General features: G+C 41.1%; 1 protein-coding gene and 1 long non-coding RNA gene across 3 annotated transcripts in view; one reads left to right on the top strand and one right to left on the bottom strand.

Moving 5' to 3' along the window:
• The window catches only part of LOC138798555 (uncharacterized), a 228,033-nt gene extending 216,095 nt beyond the window's left edge, over positions 1-11,938 (top strand). For both annotated transcript variants that reach the window (XR_011364098.1, XR_011364097.1), the window contains one exon: positions 11,178-11,938. This is a non-coding gene — a long non-coding RNA (uncharacterized lncRNA). The remainder of the gene's footprint in view (positions 1-11,177) is intronic.
• The window catches only part of LOC138798554 (transmembrane protein 26-like), a 52,811-nt gene extending 33,692 nt beyond the window's left edge, over positions 1-19,119 (bottom strand). The window contains exons 1-2 of the mRNA XM_069979069.1: positions 19,060-19,119; positions 13,299-13,719 (exon numbers count right to left, since the gene is read on the bottom strand). Coding sequence (XP_069835170.1) covers positions 13,299-13,489 — 191 coding nt within the window. The 5' untranslated portion in view covers positions 13,490-13,719; positions 19,060-19,119. The remainder of the gene's footprint in view (positions 1-13,298; positions 13,720-19,059) is intronic.
• Positions 19,120-20,216: the final 1,097 nt, after the last annotated feature.

Here is a 20,216-nt window from a genome sequence, read left to right as displayed (position 1 = left end):
GAGAGGCCCTTTCCCTGCTACCTCCTGATCCAACGATGTCCACTGCTGTCCTGGGAGAAAATTGATGTTACACCGCTGCTCCACCAATGTCCACTGCTGTCCATGGTTGAAATTGGATGATTGACTGGCTGATTGACATTTTTTTTTACACTTTTACAATAACATGCTTTAACAAATTTGTCCTTCTTTATTAGTCCCTGTACTGTAGCTAATATAGTTTGTCTGTTTTTTTTTTGTTTGTTTTTTAATCGTTAAGATTTGATTTGCCAATATTAATGAATTTGACCCAAAATTAGTGAACCTTACGAAATGAATTTCCGGCTGCCTTTCTTATCTCTAGTAATAACCCAGCAGATAGCCCTTTAAGTGTCATTTGTTCCCTCAGTTTTGACCCCATATCATTGTAAAACCAACACAAAAAGGCCATATTTTAACATTGCCCTCTGCTACACCATTGCCAGGACTTAAACAGAAGCTTTCAATTTCTACAGAAACCATGTGCAGAGCTGAAATTTGATATCAGTCATTAAAATGCAGCTCCCTATGTCTTATACATTGTGTGAGTCACCATATAACACGTCCAACTTTTAGCTGGCTGCTTGTCCTTGAATTTTCGAAACTTTCCGAGCAGTTGTAACAACAGCGCTGTATAAATCAATTAGAAGTATTTATCTGTACCAACTGAGATTATCATCCGCATATCTTCTTCTCCATGGTGCACAAGACTAAACTATATATATACTGTTGTCACTTAAATTACCTGTAATTTAAAGATTAACATAACACAATGGTCAATATCCCTTCTACTCAATTATTTTAGAAAAAAGAAAGACAAAGATAAATTTATCAAGGGCATTTAAGCTCAGTAAAATAATTTTCTCACCAGTGCCAACTACAGAGGAATGTATAAGCTAAGTAGAGACTTATTGGCATCTTTCTGTGCAGGCTGCAGGAAGTCCCAACATCTTTTCTATTCCTGCTTCCTAATAATTTCACACTTTCCAAGCTCACCTATAAGTAGTAACTGCATTTAAAATGATATCTTTTATTCCAAATGATGTCATCTGTCCTAGTAAACCATGCCCTAGATGGTAAGAAGCATTGCACGAATCCGTTGATATTTATATAATAGAAATATCAATTTATGCCATGCCCCCATGGGCTACTTCTGTAGGGATGAACTTAAACATATATTTAGACTTACAAGTACCTTTAAAAATGTGTGCTTCCAATTTGTAGGAATTAAAGGGAATCAATCAGCTCATTTGTGCTGATTAGGCTCCAAGGGACGCTGCACAGACTGCACAGACAGGCCTCCTATCATGTCGGGGTTTGCTGACTCCATAGCTTCATGTCCTGGTAATGCTTTAATCCCGCAAGCAAGGCTGAACTAGTTCATTTTGCCGGTGTTGAGCCATGACTAGTCAGATTGACAGGCAAAGTAAAGAAATAAATAAAAAATAAATAAATAACAGATTTGGCCCAGTTAACTCACAATCCAGAAAAACTCAAAATCTCTTAACCAACTCCAAAAGGGACGTCAGGGAGGGACCGACATACACTACACTGTGGTACACAAACGTGTTATCCACACACAGGAAAATCTTTTTGACTAAGGATCCAAGTCAGACACCACAAATAGATTGAGGTTGGTGTATGGCTATAGCTATGGGCTGTATGTCTAGGGCAAACAAAAATAGGGAAAAATAACAGCTCTGTTGAATTTTCCATTGCAAAGGAAATGAGGATGACGTATCGTTACGCATGCCATCGCGGAATCATATAGTGGACATACCCGTGATAAAAATATGTATTCAAAAAAGTCCCGCCTTCCGAAACGTCGTGCTGCAGGGGAGAGGACGCCTAGCCTCCAGCTACGTCCAGTGCTCTGTTCACACGCAGCCGAACTGAACCACAGCGAAAATAAAAGGGTCGAAGTGAAGACTACTAAATGTGAGTGTACTCTTTCTGATATTGTGCCCTCACGAGAGAATAGTGTCATCAGTATGGAGGGATACACTGAACTGTGTAGATGATGTAGGAAGGACATCAGGGCACCAGATGACTATGACCAGACACAGCAGCCAAGTAAGCAGAGCACAGCAAAATGGAGGTCCAGGAGCAGGTGCCAGAAACTGTATACATTTGGCAAGGCTCCCAGGGCAACAACATGGAGACCTAGCAGCTCTTCAATATGCGGAGAAGAAGTATAAGGCTTAGACATAATAAATGTCTGCAAAATGGAAAGAGGGGATTACATGATATTAGGCTGGGGTTCTTAGGAGCTCAAGAGAGCATGTCTGCTAGGAGAACCATTAAACCACAACTTCTTCCCCCATGTTGTCCAAACTTTAAATAAATATGTAATATCCTGTATGATAAGTCAGATTCTTACAACTAAATCACTGACAGAGTTTACTGTACATCACATATTGCTTTAATTTCCCCAGCCAAGTTTTCACCTCAATGTGATTAGTGGCGATATTAGACATGTGAGACAATTTGTTTTGCTGGCTATGTATTGTACATTATAATTAGAGATGAGCGAACCTCGAGCATGCTCGAGTCCATCCAAACTCGATCGTTTGGCATTTGTTTAGCGGTGGCTGCTGAGGTTGGATAAAGCCCTAAGGCTGTGTGGAAAACATGGATATAGTCATTGGCTGTATCCATGTTTTCCAGACAACCTTAGGGCTTTATCCAACTTCACCAGCCACCGCTAATCAAATGCCGATCGTTCGGGTTCGGATGGACTCGAGCATGCTCGAGGTTCACTCATCTCTGATTATTATACTGTTACCTGCTGATGAGCCAACATGCTCAGTGAAAGGGGTCACATCTAAAGTCTTTCAAACATTTCCTCTTCATTGCCAAGCTACATCTTAGACCCTGTATTTATAGAGTTAAAGCACAGTTATGCTCATCCAATTGCGGCTGAGCACAGTTGTGACGCGGCGGAGGGGGGGGGCGGCGGCAAGGATTCGGCTGTCTGTCCGAAGATGGCGTTTGGCACAAAATGGCAGTCGGCCCTCGACACGGATCAGGTAATGTATAATGCACCACACTTCCGGGTACACGTGCGGGGGTGGGGGAACACAGGGAAGGGGGTGATTCACAGACATAACATACATTACAAAGTTGTATAACTTTGTAATGTGTGTTATTCTGTGAATAATTTTTTAGCGCCGCACTACCCCTTTAACTGTATATGTAGTATTTTTGTTTTATTCCATATCAATAAGAATTAGAGATAAGCAAAGCTCGAGCATGCTCGGGTTTGTCCAAACCCAACGCTCTACATTTGATTACCAGTAGCTGAAGTTGAACGCAGCACTAGGGAGTCCTGGAAAACATGGATACAACCTATAGCCTATGGCTTTATCAATGTTTTCCATGCAGTCTTAGGGCTACATTCAACTTCTTCAGCCTCTGGTAATTAAATCTCTATTACTTTTCATTTAGAAAGGGGATTTCCAAGCAAAAGATCACCCTTCTAAGATGTATATTTGCCATAATAACACCATCTATCTATAATTTTGTTATTATAACGCACAATGTTTCTGTGATTGGTTTACAATATCCCATACTTCTGTCATTCTATGACTATTTTAAATGCCTCCTAAAACTTCCACAGAATTTCAGATGTGAAACATCATCCTCGAGGCAAGTCACAGTTACTTCTGTTTTTCATTTATTCCCACAAAACCCCCAGCCTTCTCTGAGCCAAACCACATTTCACAAGGGTCACTAATTCCAAAATCTTGGAAGCCACCACACTCCATGTGATTAGTTTAATATGTATCAAGTACCATTCAGCTCTGATGTTACACAAACTTGTATTAATATTATTTTCTAGATATAAAGATTGACAACTAGTCTAATGACACTGTTCACAGTCATATGTATACAAGACTTCAGGAATTCCTGCCTAAGGTCGGGTTCACACTACGTAAAAAACACGGCCCTAATTTATAACACCGGCCGTTATTTGCGAAATAACGACCGTTGTTTGCACAATTACGGCCGGTGCTATGAATTACGGCTGTGTGTTTTACGAAGTGTGAATATAGCCTAAACAGGATAGAAGCAATAGAAGAGATTTGGATTCCTTAAAACTTCATTAGTGTACTTTAGGGACATTCCTGTTCTTGCTGATTGACCCCCTCCCCCCCAACAATGACTAAAATAGTGAGAATAGCTAAGGTGAATAAGGTGGATTTTTGAATAGGTTATTTTCACTGTGAAGTGGATACGTTGAAATAATCTAAAATATCTATTTGGCATGTGGAAGGGTTTGTTCTCTAATAAGCTCAAAGCTGTACTGTACATGTAGAAAATAGCAAATGGTAGCTGCCACAGAGCAGCTCTGCCAAATCCGGTACACTGTATTAATGAATACGTAACAGAAGGGTATATGGCATGTAATCATGCTGGCACGTTAATGACACCTGGCAGCTACCCTTACTCAAAGTACTGCAGCAATGAAGCCTTTTTTGGACAAGTGTCTTATAGTAATAGTAATAATAATAATAATATTTATTTGTATAGCGCCAACAGATTATGCAGTCATAAAAAGATAATTTGGTGCCAGATTTGATCGAATTAAGATAAAGGTCCAACAAAATGGTTCTCTGTTAGAAATTTACTCCACTCTGGGGAGGCTCCTGTAGGTGGCCATCTCTGGCCCAATGGTTGTAGAAAAGGCAAAGAGAGGGAAACAAACATAAGTAAACCATGGCACCATAATGAGGGCCCATTTAAAAGTTTGCAGTTACAGGATAGTATATCATATTTATGAACACTAAAAACGCATCTCATCACTTAAAAATCTATAACCCCAGGTTGACCAAAATGTTTCACGGGTGCTATGACCACAATAGGGTCAATAGAAAAAAAAGGAAAAATTGGCCGCACCTCTCTGCCTCTGTTCACACTGCAGGTCGCATGCTGCTTGTGGCTTAAATACAGACAGAAAAACAGAAAGTGCAACAGCAACCTACAGGTGCAAGTGCTAACCAGATATACTCCCCCCAGTGTACACAAGATAAAAACCTGCTCTATAGATATTAAAGAATGAGGATCTTAGGAAACTATTTGATCAGAGTGTACCATGTCACCACATTAAGGTGTCCTCAGAGACATGGTCCTACTCTAGTATTTTCACACTAGCAATGGCATCTCCTGGGATGACATTATGCCTACAACTTGGCAGATAAGAGCAAAATAATCTCTTGCAGCCATTTTTTCTTTCTCTTCTGTTGTATATAAGGGGTGTGGCTACCTCTTCTTGGCTTGCACTCCACCCATGTCCCAAGGGTGCTATAAAAAGAGATTATTTGGATCCTATCTGCCCAGTTGTAGGCTTAATGTTAGCCCAGGAGAGGCCATTAATGTTAACCAAGGAGGGGCCATTGCTAGTGTGAGAATGCTACAGTAGGACCATGTCTCTGAGAACACTTTAACCCCTTAAGGACAGAGCCAATTTCGATTTTTGCGTTTTAGTTTTTTCCTCCTTGTGCTTAAAAGGTCATAGCACTTGCATTTTTCCACCTAGAAACCCACATAAGCCCTTATTTTTTGCGTCACTAATTGTACTTTGCAATGACAGGCTGAATTTTTGCATAAAGTACACTGCGAAACCAGAAAAAAATTCAAAGTGTGGTGAAATTGAAAAAAAAAAAAGCATTTTGTTTATTTGGGGGAAATGTGTTTTTACGCCATTCGCCCTGGTGTAAAACTGACTTGTTATATATGTTCCTCAAGTAGTTACGATTAAAACGATATGTAACATGTATAACTTATATTGTATCTGATGGCCTGTAAAAAATTTAAACCATTGTCAACAAATATACGTCACTTAAAATCGCTCCATTCCCAGGCTTATAGCGCTTTTATCCTTTGGTCTATGGGACTGTGTGAGGTGTAATTTTTTGCGCCATGATGTGTTCTTTCTATCGGTACCTTGATTGCGCATATACAACTTTTTGATCGCTTTTTATTACAATTTTTCTGGATTTGATGCGACCAAAAATGCGCAATTTTGCACTTTGGGATTTTTTTGCACTGACGCCATTTACCGTGCAAGATCAGGAATGTGATTAATTAATAGTTCGGGCGATTACGCACGCGGCTTTAGCAAACATGTTTGTTTATTTATTTACTTTTATTTATAACCTGGGAAACCTGGGCTTTTTACTATTAACAACACTTTTTTTTTTACTTTAACACTTATACTAGAAGGACTAGTGGGAAGGACTAGTATAAGCATAGATATGCTGCAGAGATCCATGAGATAGGCACTCGTTTACTTCCAGCTGCTGCAGCCGGAAGTAAACGAGTGCCGAGCCGGGGACGGCGCCATCTTGGAGCGGTCCCCGGCCGGCTTCAGAAACGGAGATCGCTCCTCCGGGATAACATCCCGGGGGAGCGATCTCCGCCACTAGACACCAGGGAACAGCTGAATCCGGTAATCGGATGCAGCTGTCATGTTTGACAGCTGCATCTGATTACTGTATTAGCAGGCACGGCGATCGGACCGTGCCCACTAATACCTACGGTCCCGGGCTACAAGTGGCACCCAGGACCGCCGCGGTTCAGAGAGGGGTTGCCGCGCGGCCCCGCTCTGAACGTCCTTACCGGCATCAGGGCGTAAATATACGCCCGATGTCGTTAAGGGGTTAATGTGGTGACATGGTACACTCTGTTTGATCAAATAGTTTGCTAAGATACTCATTTTTTAAAATCTATAGAACAGGTTTTTATCGTGTGTACAACCTATGGGAATATGTACAGTAAGCACTTGCACCTATAGGTTGCTGTTGCACTTTCTGTTTTTTTTTTGTTTTTTTTTTCACAATAAGGTCAAGTGACCTGGCTCAGCTGAGGGTTTACTGATCCATTATCACAATATCATAGAACCCTTTGATGCTGTGACTTTGGGCCAAGGTAGTTTGCTGTACAATGAGTGTCCAATGTTTGCCAACCCAATGGTTTCTTCATAACCATTTATGAATGACTGTTAGAGAAATTAGATTGCAGGTTGCACAGGCACATAGCAATAGTATGAGTAAAATCCTAAGTAGCTTGAAGAACAATAATGAAATCAAAGCTAATAAAAGGCTTTACTTTGTATTGCTTTTTTTTTTTTTTTTTTTGCAACAAGGAAAGACCATTCTGTTTTAGGTTAAGAAAAAAAACATGTTACATGGTCTGGTAGAAAAAATACAAGTGACATAAAAAGCAATGAGTCAACTTCTTCACACCAGCAGGTTTAACCAAATGTGGAGATGAGAAGAACAGATTAAGGTGATAGCACACGTTATCCTTCTTTGGTAATTCAATGTGACTTGTAGAATTAAAGAAAAAGTCCTTTTCATTTTGTGTGAAGCTGAAGGAACAATTTTACCTGAAGTCTACTTGGTATTGTTCAGGTAGTAATGTGGATAAGGCAGCGAATATTTATTAGTTGTTATATGTACCCTGACCTGCTGCATGACTAAATGCCAGATAATGGATGGGAAGTTGTGTTACATGTCTGAGTCTAACTTTGTTATACCTATAAAAGGCTTTGTATAATAATTTATGGATTTACATAGTTGTTTTCTATGGATTAGGATGTATTTAGCATAGACATTGCAAAGATGGACTGTACAAGGGGGTCCGGGAAGCTGCATTGGCAGTCTGCATTTACTTATTATTATAGTACAGTCTAACTGCAGGTAGGTTCTGCTGGAGTAACACATGACTACAGGGTTAGGACAGGCCTAGAGTGGGACCGAACTTAGCTCTGGAATTTGAAATGACATAGACCCAGTTGCTGTGGGGTGAATGGGAAATATGATTGTTTGGCTATGTTCACACAACGTTTTTTCAGCTCAGTTTAAAATGACGTCCGTTATTTTGAGTCTAAAATAACGGACGTCATTTAGCTGTCTGGCCTCCCCTTAGTGCAATGACTGGTGTTTGCACATTATTTTAGTTTGGGATTACTAATTGAACTTTGGGTGTGTCTTAATTGAAACGTCCATTGAATTTAAAGGGGTTATCCAGCGTGGGGGCTATTTTTAGATCTGGCCGGGGAGGAGGTGGCTGAAAGAAAAGACGTCCACTCACCTCCCCGGTTCCAGCGGCGGGTCCCGCATCGCGGCGCTCCGGTGCCCGGTTCCCGGCCACTTCCGGGTGTCTTTTCTTTCAGCCACCTCTTCCCCGGCCAGATCTAAAAATAGCCCCCACTCTGGATAACCCCTTTAATAGTAATGACGGAGAAAGAACGGTGGAAAAAGGAAAACTGTGTGTGAACTACTAATAAAAAACATCCGCTGTTTGCAAAAGACGTCCGAAAATAATGATCATGTTCATTATTTTACTGTCCGTGGCAAAAACTTCTGTTAATCAATACACTGTGCATTAGACGTCCGTCTTCCCATTGACTTTAATGCATTGCAATTGCAGTCAGCTCAATCGCAGCAAAAATGGCCGTTATTTTAAATATGCAAATCGGCCGCCTTTTCTCTATTTTTGACGTTGTGTGAACATAGCCTTTAGCCTATCCATTCACTGAAGGACAGTGGTGACATCTCTGAGATCCATTCACAAGAAAGCAGTGATGGCATCTCCTAGAATGTGGCATATCCATTCACTGGGGAGTAATGGCGCGGTCTATCTATTTACTAAAGAGCAGTAGCAACAGAACTGAAAAAGCAGCTTATCTTTCTATAGAGAGTGGCACTGATATCACTTAAAGAGGATGTACCACCAGGTACATCCTCTTTAAGCTGAACCCACAGATCGAATGGCGCCGTCACAGGGAAGCCAGTGCCGCAGTCCGAAAAACGGCTTCACCGGCCACGGTCCATTTTTCGGCTTCCCTGTGACGGCGCCATTCGATCCGTGGGTTCAGCTTAAAGAGGATGTACCTGGTGGTACATCCTCTTTAAGGGCCGTTTACACAGAACGATTATCGGCCAGTAGTGTTGCTAGAAATGCTTATGCGACCAATAATCGGCACACGTAAAAGTAACAGTGATGAACTGAGGACCAGGAAAACACCCGATCCTTGGCTGATTGTATGTTTAAAGAAGACTTTAAAATCTATTGTTGTCCGCCACACAGCTTTCTGTTTAAACAAGGTTATGTGTGGACAATACCAATAAAGGGAAACTGGCAGCACAGATATGCATAAATCCTTGCTGTCAGTTTCTAAATCACAAGCAGTCTTTACTTACCATGCTGCTTGGATTCTGGCATCTGGTTTCTCCAGTGCTACGGCCGCCGGTTGAATCTTTAGGTCTGCGCCAGAATGATTGACAAAGATGTTTTACTTGGAAATACCCTTTAGGCCCATGATCCCATACAGTATTTTTGCTCGGTATTTTGGTCAGTATTTTGCAACCAAAAACCAGGAGAGGATTGAAAACACATAAAGGCTATGTTCACACACTGTAGCCTTTCTGTGTTTTCAATCCTCTCCTGGTTTTAGTTGAAAAATACTGACCACAATACTGACCAAAAATACTGTGTGGAAATGTGGCCTAGAGCTGTAGGATATGAATTTTTAATATAGTAACAGGATATTTCTTTCTTTGAAATCTTTCATGTACGGGTTTTCCTGACCCCCATTTTAAATAATAAGGGGGTGGAAAATGAGTGAAAAGCTGTCCACACATGTATACAGATCTTTCTTTGAATTTTTAAGGGCATTCCATTGGAGTTACAGAAATGGCCTTAGGCTATGTTCACACGCAGTATTTCTGTCAGTCTTTTTGACAGTTTTTTTTTCCAATCAAAACCAGGAGTGGATTGAAACACATAACTGTACAAATCTTTCCATTATAATTTTTCCCTGTCAGTTCCAATCCTGATTTTGGCTACAAATATTGGCGAAAATACTGACAGAAATACTATGTGTGAACACAACCATGAACTGTGATTGCAATCACTTGACCCCTTATAGCTATACCACTGTATAACCCTAATCACTGCTATCACCTAATCACTGCATGCAGTACTTTATGTATTTGTACATGCTGATACCATTGTCCAAAAAAGTAAGTTATTATGTAAAATGTAACATAGTGGCAATGTGCCATTGCAGCTGCTTTCTATACAGCCAATATAAAATATTGTCAGAAAGGCCTATTGCATGAATAGAAGTATTGTTACTTTTTATAGTTGTGAAAAAGCGCACAGTGCTGGAACTGAACATAAAGTAAATTACTCACTTCTTAAATTATGAAAGTGTACATGACGTCTGTGCAAATGCTGAATATGCTGTTTTAGAAATATATGGATTGAACTGCTATTTGTAGCAAGCAATGGCATTCAGCACTTTCCAAACTACAATGAATGCACAGTACTGAGCCAAGCTAGCTCCACCTATTCATCTACTCAGGAGTCTGACTTCACTGAGAGTATGATATTCAGTTAGGCTGGGTTCACACTGTGCCTTTGCAGTTAGTTTAACGTTTTTAAACTGTTACTTTTAACGTATGCTAAAAAAGGGGGGGGGGGAAACACATCGCTTTTGATCCATTTTTTTCTTATAAAGGAACGTTGAAGGAAAAACAGATTAAGGGTGCGTTCACACCTACAGGATCTGCAGCAGATCTGCAGCAGATTTGATGCTGTGTTCAGTTATTTAAATGAAATCTGCTGCAGAAAATCAGCTGCAGATCCTGTAGGTGTGAACGCACCATCAAACGGATTGCACACAATGGCATCCGTTTTTGCATCTGTTTTCCTTCATAAAATGTAGGCTAAACTGACTGCAAAAGCATGGCTTGAGCCTTAGATAGACATCCCTGCTCGGGTGCTTGATACTCGAGACGAATATTTCCCGATACTCGGGTGCTCGTTTCAAGTAATGAACCCCATTGAAGTCAATGGGAAACTCGAGCATTTTTGCAGGGGACCAAAGCTCTGCACAGGGAAGGTTGCCTAAAAACCTGGAAACCTCTAATAATGATGGAAACAACATGGAAATGGACAGGAAACAGCAGGGGCAGCATATATGGATGCCTCTCGGACTGGCTAATCGCAACATTACGCCAAATTATGGGCAACAGCCGGGTGGTCAGCCAGCCAAGAGAATGTCAGCAATAGGACAAATAGAATACTGACAGCAGTTTTGGGGGTAGTCGTATAGAGTATGTATGTAACTGGTGCTTTTTTTTTTTAAGGGCACCATGTGCATAGGACACGGCACAGTGAAGATATGTATAGCTGAACTACAGATCCCAGCCAGCCAAGAGAATGTCAGCAATGTCTGAAGCAAGCATCGCGGAACCTGATTCTTATATGCCTGGGTCATATTATCTGGCCAGCTAATCGATGCTATCAACATGTAGGGTTCCCAAATGATGCTACGAGCTCTCAAAGACTGTCCTGCATGATGATTGGCTGAGAAAAAGCCCCCAAACATGCAAGAAGAGGAAGATGCCATTGTCTCGAGTACCGTGAGATGCTTGTCTGAGTAACGAGTACCATTGAGTACTCTAATACTCGAACGAGTACCAAGCTCGGACGAGCATGCTCGCTCATCTCTAATATTGACTGAATGGGATCTGAGCTGCTGTTGTACATTTCTACCGCCTCACAATGAATGGAGACAACTCTGATCAGCACAAGTGACGGGTGTGGGCATCCGCTCGCTCAGTAAATTTTGCCCAGAATACCCCTTTAACTTGGAACACCCCTTTAATTTATGTGGAACCGCCCACCACAGCTCTATTCATTGTCCATGGAAACACTGAAGATAGCCGAGCACAGTACAACTCACCACTCCACTAATAGACTCAGGGCTCTGTTCTGGAGATCCTAGTGGATCCCAGAGGTTGGACCCTCATGATCTTGCCCGTTTCACACATCAGTATTATACTGTCCATAATTACGCACAGTATTGTGCCTATTGATTTCTATGGACCCTTTTAGATATCGGTACTTGCTATGGGCCTACTAGGGCCATGATCCACCAATTCAATAAATGGGTCTGTGCAAATGCGGACAGGTACGGATACACATTTGAATTTTGTTCATAGTTGTGGGTCCGCAATTACAGACAGGATTACTAATGTGTGAATAGGGCCTTTAGAATATCCTTTTAAGTAAAGAAAATATGGTCCTAAATGTAAAATATAGCAATGATGGTTAAATACTAATCCATACAATATCATTCTGTCCATTAAAAACTGTGAGTGTCCATTTATCTGTCTGTTTTATTTTCTCTTTAACCTAATCATTATTTATTTACATTGTGTCTGACCTTCCTCTTACTCATTATGGTGTCTGCAATGGAATAGGTTGTGTACTTGTCCAAACACATCAAACGCCTACTGGCTCTAGACAGCAAGGAACCAATAGGGCATAGGTCAGAACACTTCATTCAAACTATGAGAAATAAATAAGACTGTGGCTGGGTTCACACTAGAGTAATACTGACACAATTATGGCCACAAGTCCTGGCCTAACCACAGGCCTGATGACCTGAAATGACAGGCATGCGTCTAGGCTGACAGATCTGCCATCTGACCAGTGGCCACAATACAGACACAATATGATCCCAGGCTAAAGGTCCTACTACACATGCAGATTTATCTGACAGATGATTGAAGCCAAAGCCAGGAACAGTCTATAAACAGATAACAGGTCATAAAGGAAAGACTGAGATTTCTCCTCTTTTTAAATCCATTCCTGGATTTGACTTTAATAGGGCCCTTATTGTACCAATATAAATAAATAAACTGCCTACTATTGCACTTACATTATTAATACGGTCGTAATACTTTGCAATGGAATGTATGACTATATTTCATTTCACACTGCTGAGGCAGCAGACCTGGACTTGTCTAGTTTGAGGATGCACTGTACATCATCATACAGTAATGCAATGGGTTTGCTTGCAGCCTATTGCACACAGTGATATGAAATGATGTGGCAAATGACAAACTCAGCTCTTCTGTATCTTATATACTTACAAATACATGTAGCTCCATACTGTAATTTATTTATTTGCATGCACATGCCCCATACATTGATATATAATGACTTTGTAAAGTAACTTACAAGTTAACTTTTGGGATAAAGTGGTCATTTTTGCCATTTAGAACTCTATAAATTTTTCTAAGTTAACTTAATTAATTTTTCTAAGTTAACTTAATATTAAACAAACTCTATCACTGATCATCCAATGTGATCGTAAATGCACACAGATGTTATGACTAGGTGGCACAGAAGACAGGAAAGAAAGTGTAAAGTTAATTTATCAGAAGTAATAGAAATAGAATGTATAGAGAATTACTTACCATTTCAGCCCTCGTCCCTTCTTTAGCTTCATTGTCAGCACCATCTCAATCACCAGTAAAATGTTGACCAGAGCTAGCAGCCAGTACATATTGTCATTTTTTATCATTGAAACTCTCCAAACTCCAACCACAGAATGAAGCACGAATAACAATCTGGTCAGAACTGCACTTAGGAAGACTTTGAATTCCATGGTTTTAGTATGTCTCTTGGTAAATGAGTCTCCTTTTTCTCCGTCTCCAGTGAAGTTTTTCAGACAGGACAGGAAAGTTGCTTCAAGGATGTGTGATGTGTATCTGTGCAGATGATTTTTCCTCTCCTGCAACAAAGAAGCCTATAGCTTCTCTTAAATCGCCCCTCCTCCAAACTTCCTGAACTTATGCGTCTGCTGAACTTGTCCGGAGCTGTGGTGCTCACAGCACACTGTAGGGAAAAAAGTGAGAATGAGCCTTCTAGCATCATAAAGAATTACTCCGCCTACTATGGTGGTACACAGTTTCTTCTTTTATAACCTTAAAAGCTCTAAACATATATATATTTTTTTAATTAACCTTTTAGGGGGGAATATTAGTTCTGTTCTTGCATATTTGTCATCTAAATTCAGCAATCTTAAATTTGTATTTAAAAGTTCTGCTGTTTAAGATTTTTGGCAAATTTGCACCTGCTTACATCAAAAAATCATAACTATAGCGAATCACTCAGAAATTCAGTTTGCAAAGTACATGAACATTTGTGCAAATTTGTGAATATCAATAACAAACGAATTTTGATTAAAACCGGCAAACTATATTAGCTCCAATAGTGGGATTATTAGAGTATATGCATGCTGAGCATATTTGTTTTGTTTGTTTTCTGCTTGAAATTCCTTGCCTTTTCAGCTCTGGCAGAATTTGAGTAGAAAATTAAGCGGAATACAAGCGGAATACAAGCGGAATACAAGCAGAATACAAGCGAAATACAAGCGGAATGCAAGAATTATAGGATTCCTCTAGCAGAATTGACACGTCAATTCTTTGGGCAGAAAGTGGATCAGCAGCAGAAAATTCTGCTTGGAAATTTTGCATTGTGAACAACAGAGCAGAAATCCCATTGAACACAATAGGAAATTGCTCTGTACATATTTTACCGTAGAAATTTCAAACTGAAATAAGAGCCTATTTCTCTTTAATTCCTCACCTAATTCCTTACCTTTTCCTCAGTGTACACATATCCTTACAGAGTAGCATTTTCTCAACAGCTGTGACAGTGTAAAAATTGGAAAATGTAAATTTTTTAAAAATGTCAATCAGCCTGTCATTCATTCAATTTTCGCCATGGACAGTAGTGGACGTTGGTGGATCAGAGGCATAATATCAATTTTCTCCCAGGACAGCAGTAGACATTGGTAAATGAGCACCCAAAGAGTTATTAAGAGTCAAATAAAGGCATCCCTTTCATCTTTCACCGCTCATAAAGCTCATGGAAACTGTCTCTTGTGAAAATAGTGGTGTACATACTGTCACAATGCTGCTGCTACTGTGTAAAACACATATTTAGTGCACTTTCACTAACACTATGTCATGGCAGGGGCGGAACTACCATCATAGCAGCCATAGGGGGGCCTGTAGCATCAGGGGGCCCATGGCCTGGGCCCCCGGAGCTGACCGCTTGCAGCACCCAGCGGCCGAGCGGGCCTCCTGGGTGGTCAGTGTTCTGATTGACAGCGTGAGAAGCCATAGGCTTCCTTCCCTGTCAATCACTCTTGTGACCGCAAGCAGCGCTTTGCTTGCGATCACAAGAATGTTGGCCCTGCCCGATGAGCAGCTCCCTGGTGGAGCCCCGGGCAAGCGCCATCACTGAGCTCAATGTGCGCCGCAGCGGCTAGGACTTCCAGTACAGGGAGCTCAGTGATGTGCTGCCCGGGACTCCACCAGAGAGTTGCTCATCGGGCGAGGGAAGAGAGAAGAAGAGACCCGCGACACAGAAGCCTGTGGTTAAAGTGACTCTGTACCCACAATCTGACCCCCCCCCAACCTCTTGTACCTTCAGATAGCTGCTTTTATTCCAAGATCTGTCCTGCGGTCCGTTCGGGAGGTGATGCAGTTATTGTCCTAAAAAACAACTTTTAAACTGGCAGCCCTGTGTCAAATGGCCGTGGCCTACAATATCTGTGCCCTAACTTTGCACCACCCCTCCGTCCCTCCTCCCTGCCCTTTTCATCATTAGGAATGCCCCTAGAACATTTTCTCCCGTCTGAACATTGCACAGGTGCCCTAATGATCCAGCCTATGTGCCGTGCTGACACAGGTGAGGAATAGGAGACAATCTGCCTGGAGCATTCCTATTGATGAGGAGGGTGGGGAGGAGGGACAGAGAGGTTGTGCCAGCCTAATGCATACATAATTTAAGCCCCGGCCATTGGACACAGTGCTCCAATTTAAAAGTTGTTTTTTAGGACAATAACTGCATTCCCTGCTGAATGGACTCCAGGACAGATCTTGGATTAAAAGCAGCTATCTGAAGGTACAATCAGTTTGGTGGGGTCGGATTGTGGGTACAGAGTCGCTTTAAGATGGACACTGTGTTCACTGTGACTTCCTATAATGCACACCCAGCACTCAGTTGGTATAATGAACAATTAGGCACCCACAATCCACCCTCCTCTCCTCTGTCCCTATCTCTCTGTATTTCTCCCCCTGGTCTAACGGCCTGCTGCAACCTGCTCTCTACTATACACAGCCGACTGGCCGCCTCCAAGAAGACGATCACCTTATATACGGTGAGGTGAGGGTTACTGACATTACATTGGAGTTTGCAGCTGATTGGATGGGCACTAGGGATTGTGGATAATCCCTTTCTCCTGCCAAAAGACAGTACTGTAAACTAACATGTGCGGCTGCCATGTTTAGTGAATTTGCCAAGTAAATCTAGTAAATTTAATGCCCGATTCGCTGCAAGTCGGAATTTGTCAAATTCGCTTTGCTCATCTCTAATTATAACTCTAATGTTTTCCTTATAATAGGCCATATAAGGGATTAAAGGGGTATTCCGCTCAGACATTTTATATTTTTCTTATATTGCTGCTCATGGTGAGACTATTTCATTCAATACTTATCTTTTCAGTCTCTTTTCTCCAGTTCTGAGGTGCTACTTTCTGTTGAAAATACAGAAAATTGTGCGTGAGCTGTCCTCTCCATCTCCCTCTCTGCTCCCTTCTAAGAGCTCATGTAAACAAGTCCTATCAGCATCTTTGTAGCCACTTTGTAATGCCAGGAGTGTTAATTACAGGGAGATCAGAATTGTTAGTTTCATCATGGACAGCAAAATATGACAAGTTATATTTGAGTGGAGTACCCCTTTAATTTCTGTAGGACAAATAGACCTTTTATATGACATCCTGCAATTCATCATAAAACATATTGATTACATTGATAGGCAGTTTATATACTTTTAGTTTTCTTTTTTAATAACTTTAAGAAATGAAAACTTTTTAGAAAAAAAATCATGGTTTTGAATCACCATATTCTTACTATTACCTCTTAATTTTTCATGTAAAGCAACATATAAGGGCTTTTATTTTGTGCTATGGTCTGTAGTTGTTAACGGTACCAGGCTCAGGTGGATGGAAATTTTTTTTGCTTTTTATTCCATTTTATCTGATAGAGGATATGACCAAAATATAGCGTTGATCAGTTATATCAATGCTCTGCTGATTAAGTCTGCCTGAGGCAGACTTAATCAGTAGAGAGACCATGGCTGCCAGGGACTGTAAGTATAACACTCTTGCAACCACAGCAACCGATGCACAACCACAGCAAAGAACGTGGGTGCTGACTGGTCCCCTGATAGGTCTGGCACTTGCCAGGTTACACTGTGTATGCTACGATCAATATTAATCACAGCACTGCAGTCCACTCCTGGTAGATGCAGACAGATGTCAGCTGTATGTTACAGGGCATACAGTGCGAGTTCAACTTAAAAAGGTGTATTGGTGGTCATTAGGAGTTTAAAGTAAATCAGTAGTGCTACAACAGGTCTCAGTGTAGCCATAGCCTAACAAAAATAGCACCACACTTGTCCATGTGCTGTGAGTAATATTGGTATTGGTTATACTAGCTACAGCCTATGAACATGTATGGTGCTGTTTCTAGAAAACAAGCAGGGTCTTTTTGTTTGAATACTGTAAGCCATCCAGTATAATAAATATGCAGGGAGGTAATTCTCACAGCATTGTTTTTTTTTTCCGTGGTGTTAAGTCTCACCACTCAAGTATTCTATCTTTATTATGGATTCTGTATGATTTCAAATGTCTGCTTTGTTTGCTCAGACTTTTTAAACATCATGTTTTATCCCTGAGACCTTAGAGAGCTGGAGTCATCTGCTATTATCTTCCTTGCAGCCTGTCCTCCTAGGTGCTCGCTCTCCAGTTTCCTATTTGTCACATGTACAGATGCTGAGCCCTTCCTCTTGTCCGCTTTCACACTCTCCAGCACTATAGTAAGCACTATTTTTCTAAAAGACATATCTGTAAACATTCCCCTTCATGTCTCCAAATCAGAGCGAGGTCTTTGTCCTAAAGAGATTATTTTATGACATGTGATCATGTATCCTGACCACACACCATAGTCTTGTATCACACACACTTTGGGGGACATTTATCAAGTCTGGCGTACTTGTATGCCAGTCTTAGATAAAGCCCCACCCCCTTTTCCCAGGCTGGATTTACTTAAAGGGGCAGGGCTGGGCAGCCTTGCACCCATCACAGACATTGTGCAAAAATATATACCTGCTTTGGAGCAGGTGTAGATTTTTAACTGGTTTATTGCTGTTTCCAGATGTAAACCTTGATAAAACAGGTGTGGGAGGAGGCCCCACTTCCTACTCTCCTTGACACACCCCTTCGCCCGCCCATCGGCCGGTATACGCTATGGAGCAGGTAATAATATGCTCCTGCTCTGTTGCGTATGCCTGGGGCGCAGCTTTTATAAAACTCCCTCTTTGAGTTTACATACATTATGACCCCAAACTATTGATAATTATATCACTATGTGAATGATTGCACACATTAATGTATTTTGGACTGGAACAATCTGCTGTAAGAACCTTTTCCCATCTTAGCAGAATAGAATCCTTAGCAGATCTTCTGTAATATTACTATTTATACCCTGACACGGATGGGCATGAGACATATACTGTATGTACTGTACATATACATTGGAAGGATGTCAGCCAAACCCATAGATTAACCAATAGCTTATCTCACTAGTGATAGGGGAATAAGCCACTGCCAAACACCTCTAGTAGCGGCTTATCTGTCTTTAGAACAAAAGAATGTTAAAATCTTTCCTTCTTCCCCTCGTCATTTGGGAGGGGAAAGTCTAAAGATTCCTGTACACATTAGATGGCAAAAACAAGCTGATCACTTAGGGTTTGACAGCTGGGATCATCTCAGCATAAATTTAAAAGGATTTTCTGATTTAAAATTACTTGTCCCCTGTTCACAAGATAGGGGACAAGTTAGAGATTGTGGGGGTGGGGTCTCCATAGAACTCCATAATTCTCTATGGGGGCTGCTGAAAGTTTAGAATACAAGTCTTACAGGGTGCTGACTCTTTCTCCCTGGCTCCTGTACATACAGGACCCAAAGAGAAATGGTAGCACATAACATCAATTGTATTACATTACACATCATGTCCTGGTAAGTTTCCTCTCTAGCAGTAATGGAACGAAAAAAGTTTCAGTTGAGAAGAGACAGAGATATATGAAGAGGGAGATATATTATACCTTGTGTAAAGGACCAGTGGAGCAGTTGCCCATAGCAACCAGATTGCAGCTTTCATTTTTCCTAGGCCTTTTTTAAAAATGAAAGCTGGAATGTGATTGGTTGCTATGGGCAACTGCTCCACTGTTCCTTCACAAAAGGATTGTGTATTTTCCTGCATATAAGACTACTTTTTAACCCAGGAAAATCCTCTCAAAAGGCAGAGGTCGTCTTATACGCCGGGTATTGTGTTATTGGGCGGGTGCTGAGAAATCTCAAAACCAGACTGGAGAATCTCCGGTCACCGCATATGATGAAGCTAAAAAACAGCCGCATCCCCGATGTATGCGGCGACCGTATAAAGCGCAGCGCAAGCTGCAGGAATCCGGGGTATGTTAAAAAAAATACGGTAGAGTGGCGCTAAGCCCAGAAAAACACACCTCTCTCACCCGTCTGACCTGCCCTTATATTCTACCATTATTACTATACCTCCTTCTCTGCCTCTCAGATCTCGCTGCTGTCTGATGTTTTTTTATTAATTTTTATTTGGTGTGCGTTGGAATAGGGGTAGTCTTATACGGTGAGTATATCCCAAACTCAATATTTTAACTGGAAAAGTTGGGGGTCGTCTTATACCCGGAAAATATGGTAAATAATCTGACCTGATGCCAATATCTAAACCATAACACACTGCCATAAAATAGGCTGGGTCCACGTTTTTGTGTACGCTAAAAAAAATTGATCTGTTTTTATCTGTTATTTTATAATGTAAGTCAATAGAAAATGAATCCTGTCAGAGGGCATACAACTGCATCAGTTTTTATCATATGTCCGCCCCCCCCCCCAATGAAACGGATACATTAAACAGACAGCAAATAACACAGTGTGACTCTAGCCTTACAAGGTGGTTGTCTTTCAGCTTTTTATGTCTTCCTATGAATAATAACCAATAACATGTAGAAATGCTCTTTTGTTAAATGGGCATAGGACATTCAGCAGCCATTAAATGTGCCTCTCAGATAATATATAACCATCACTCAAGCAGGCTGTACTAAAAGAGCACTGATTTAACTGACTGATGCAATGCAATATATCATTGCATAGACTGGTTAGCAATCCAAAGATTTTCTTATAAATGTTCACTGTTATGAATACAGCTGCAGGTCCGGCACGTGATCCG

Source organism: Dendropsophus ebraccatus, chromosome 8 (assembly GCF_027789765.1).
Source record: "Dendropsophus ebraccatus isolate aDenEbr1 chromosome 8, aDenEbr1.pat, whole genome shotgun sequence".
NCBI lineage: Eukaryota > Metazoa > Chordata > Amphibia > Anura > Hylidae > Dendropsophus > Dendropsophus ebraccatus.
This window is presented reverse-complemented; position numbering and strand designations above follow the sequence as displayed.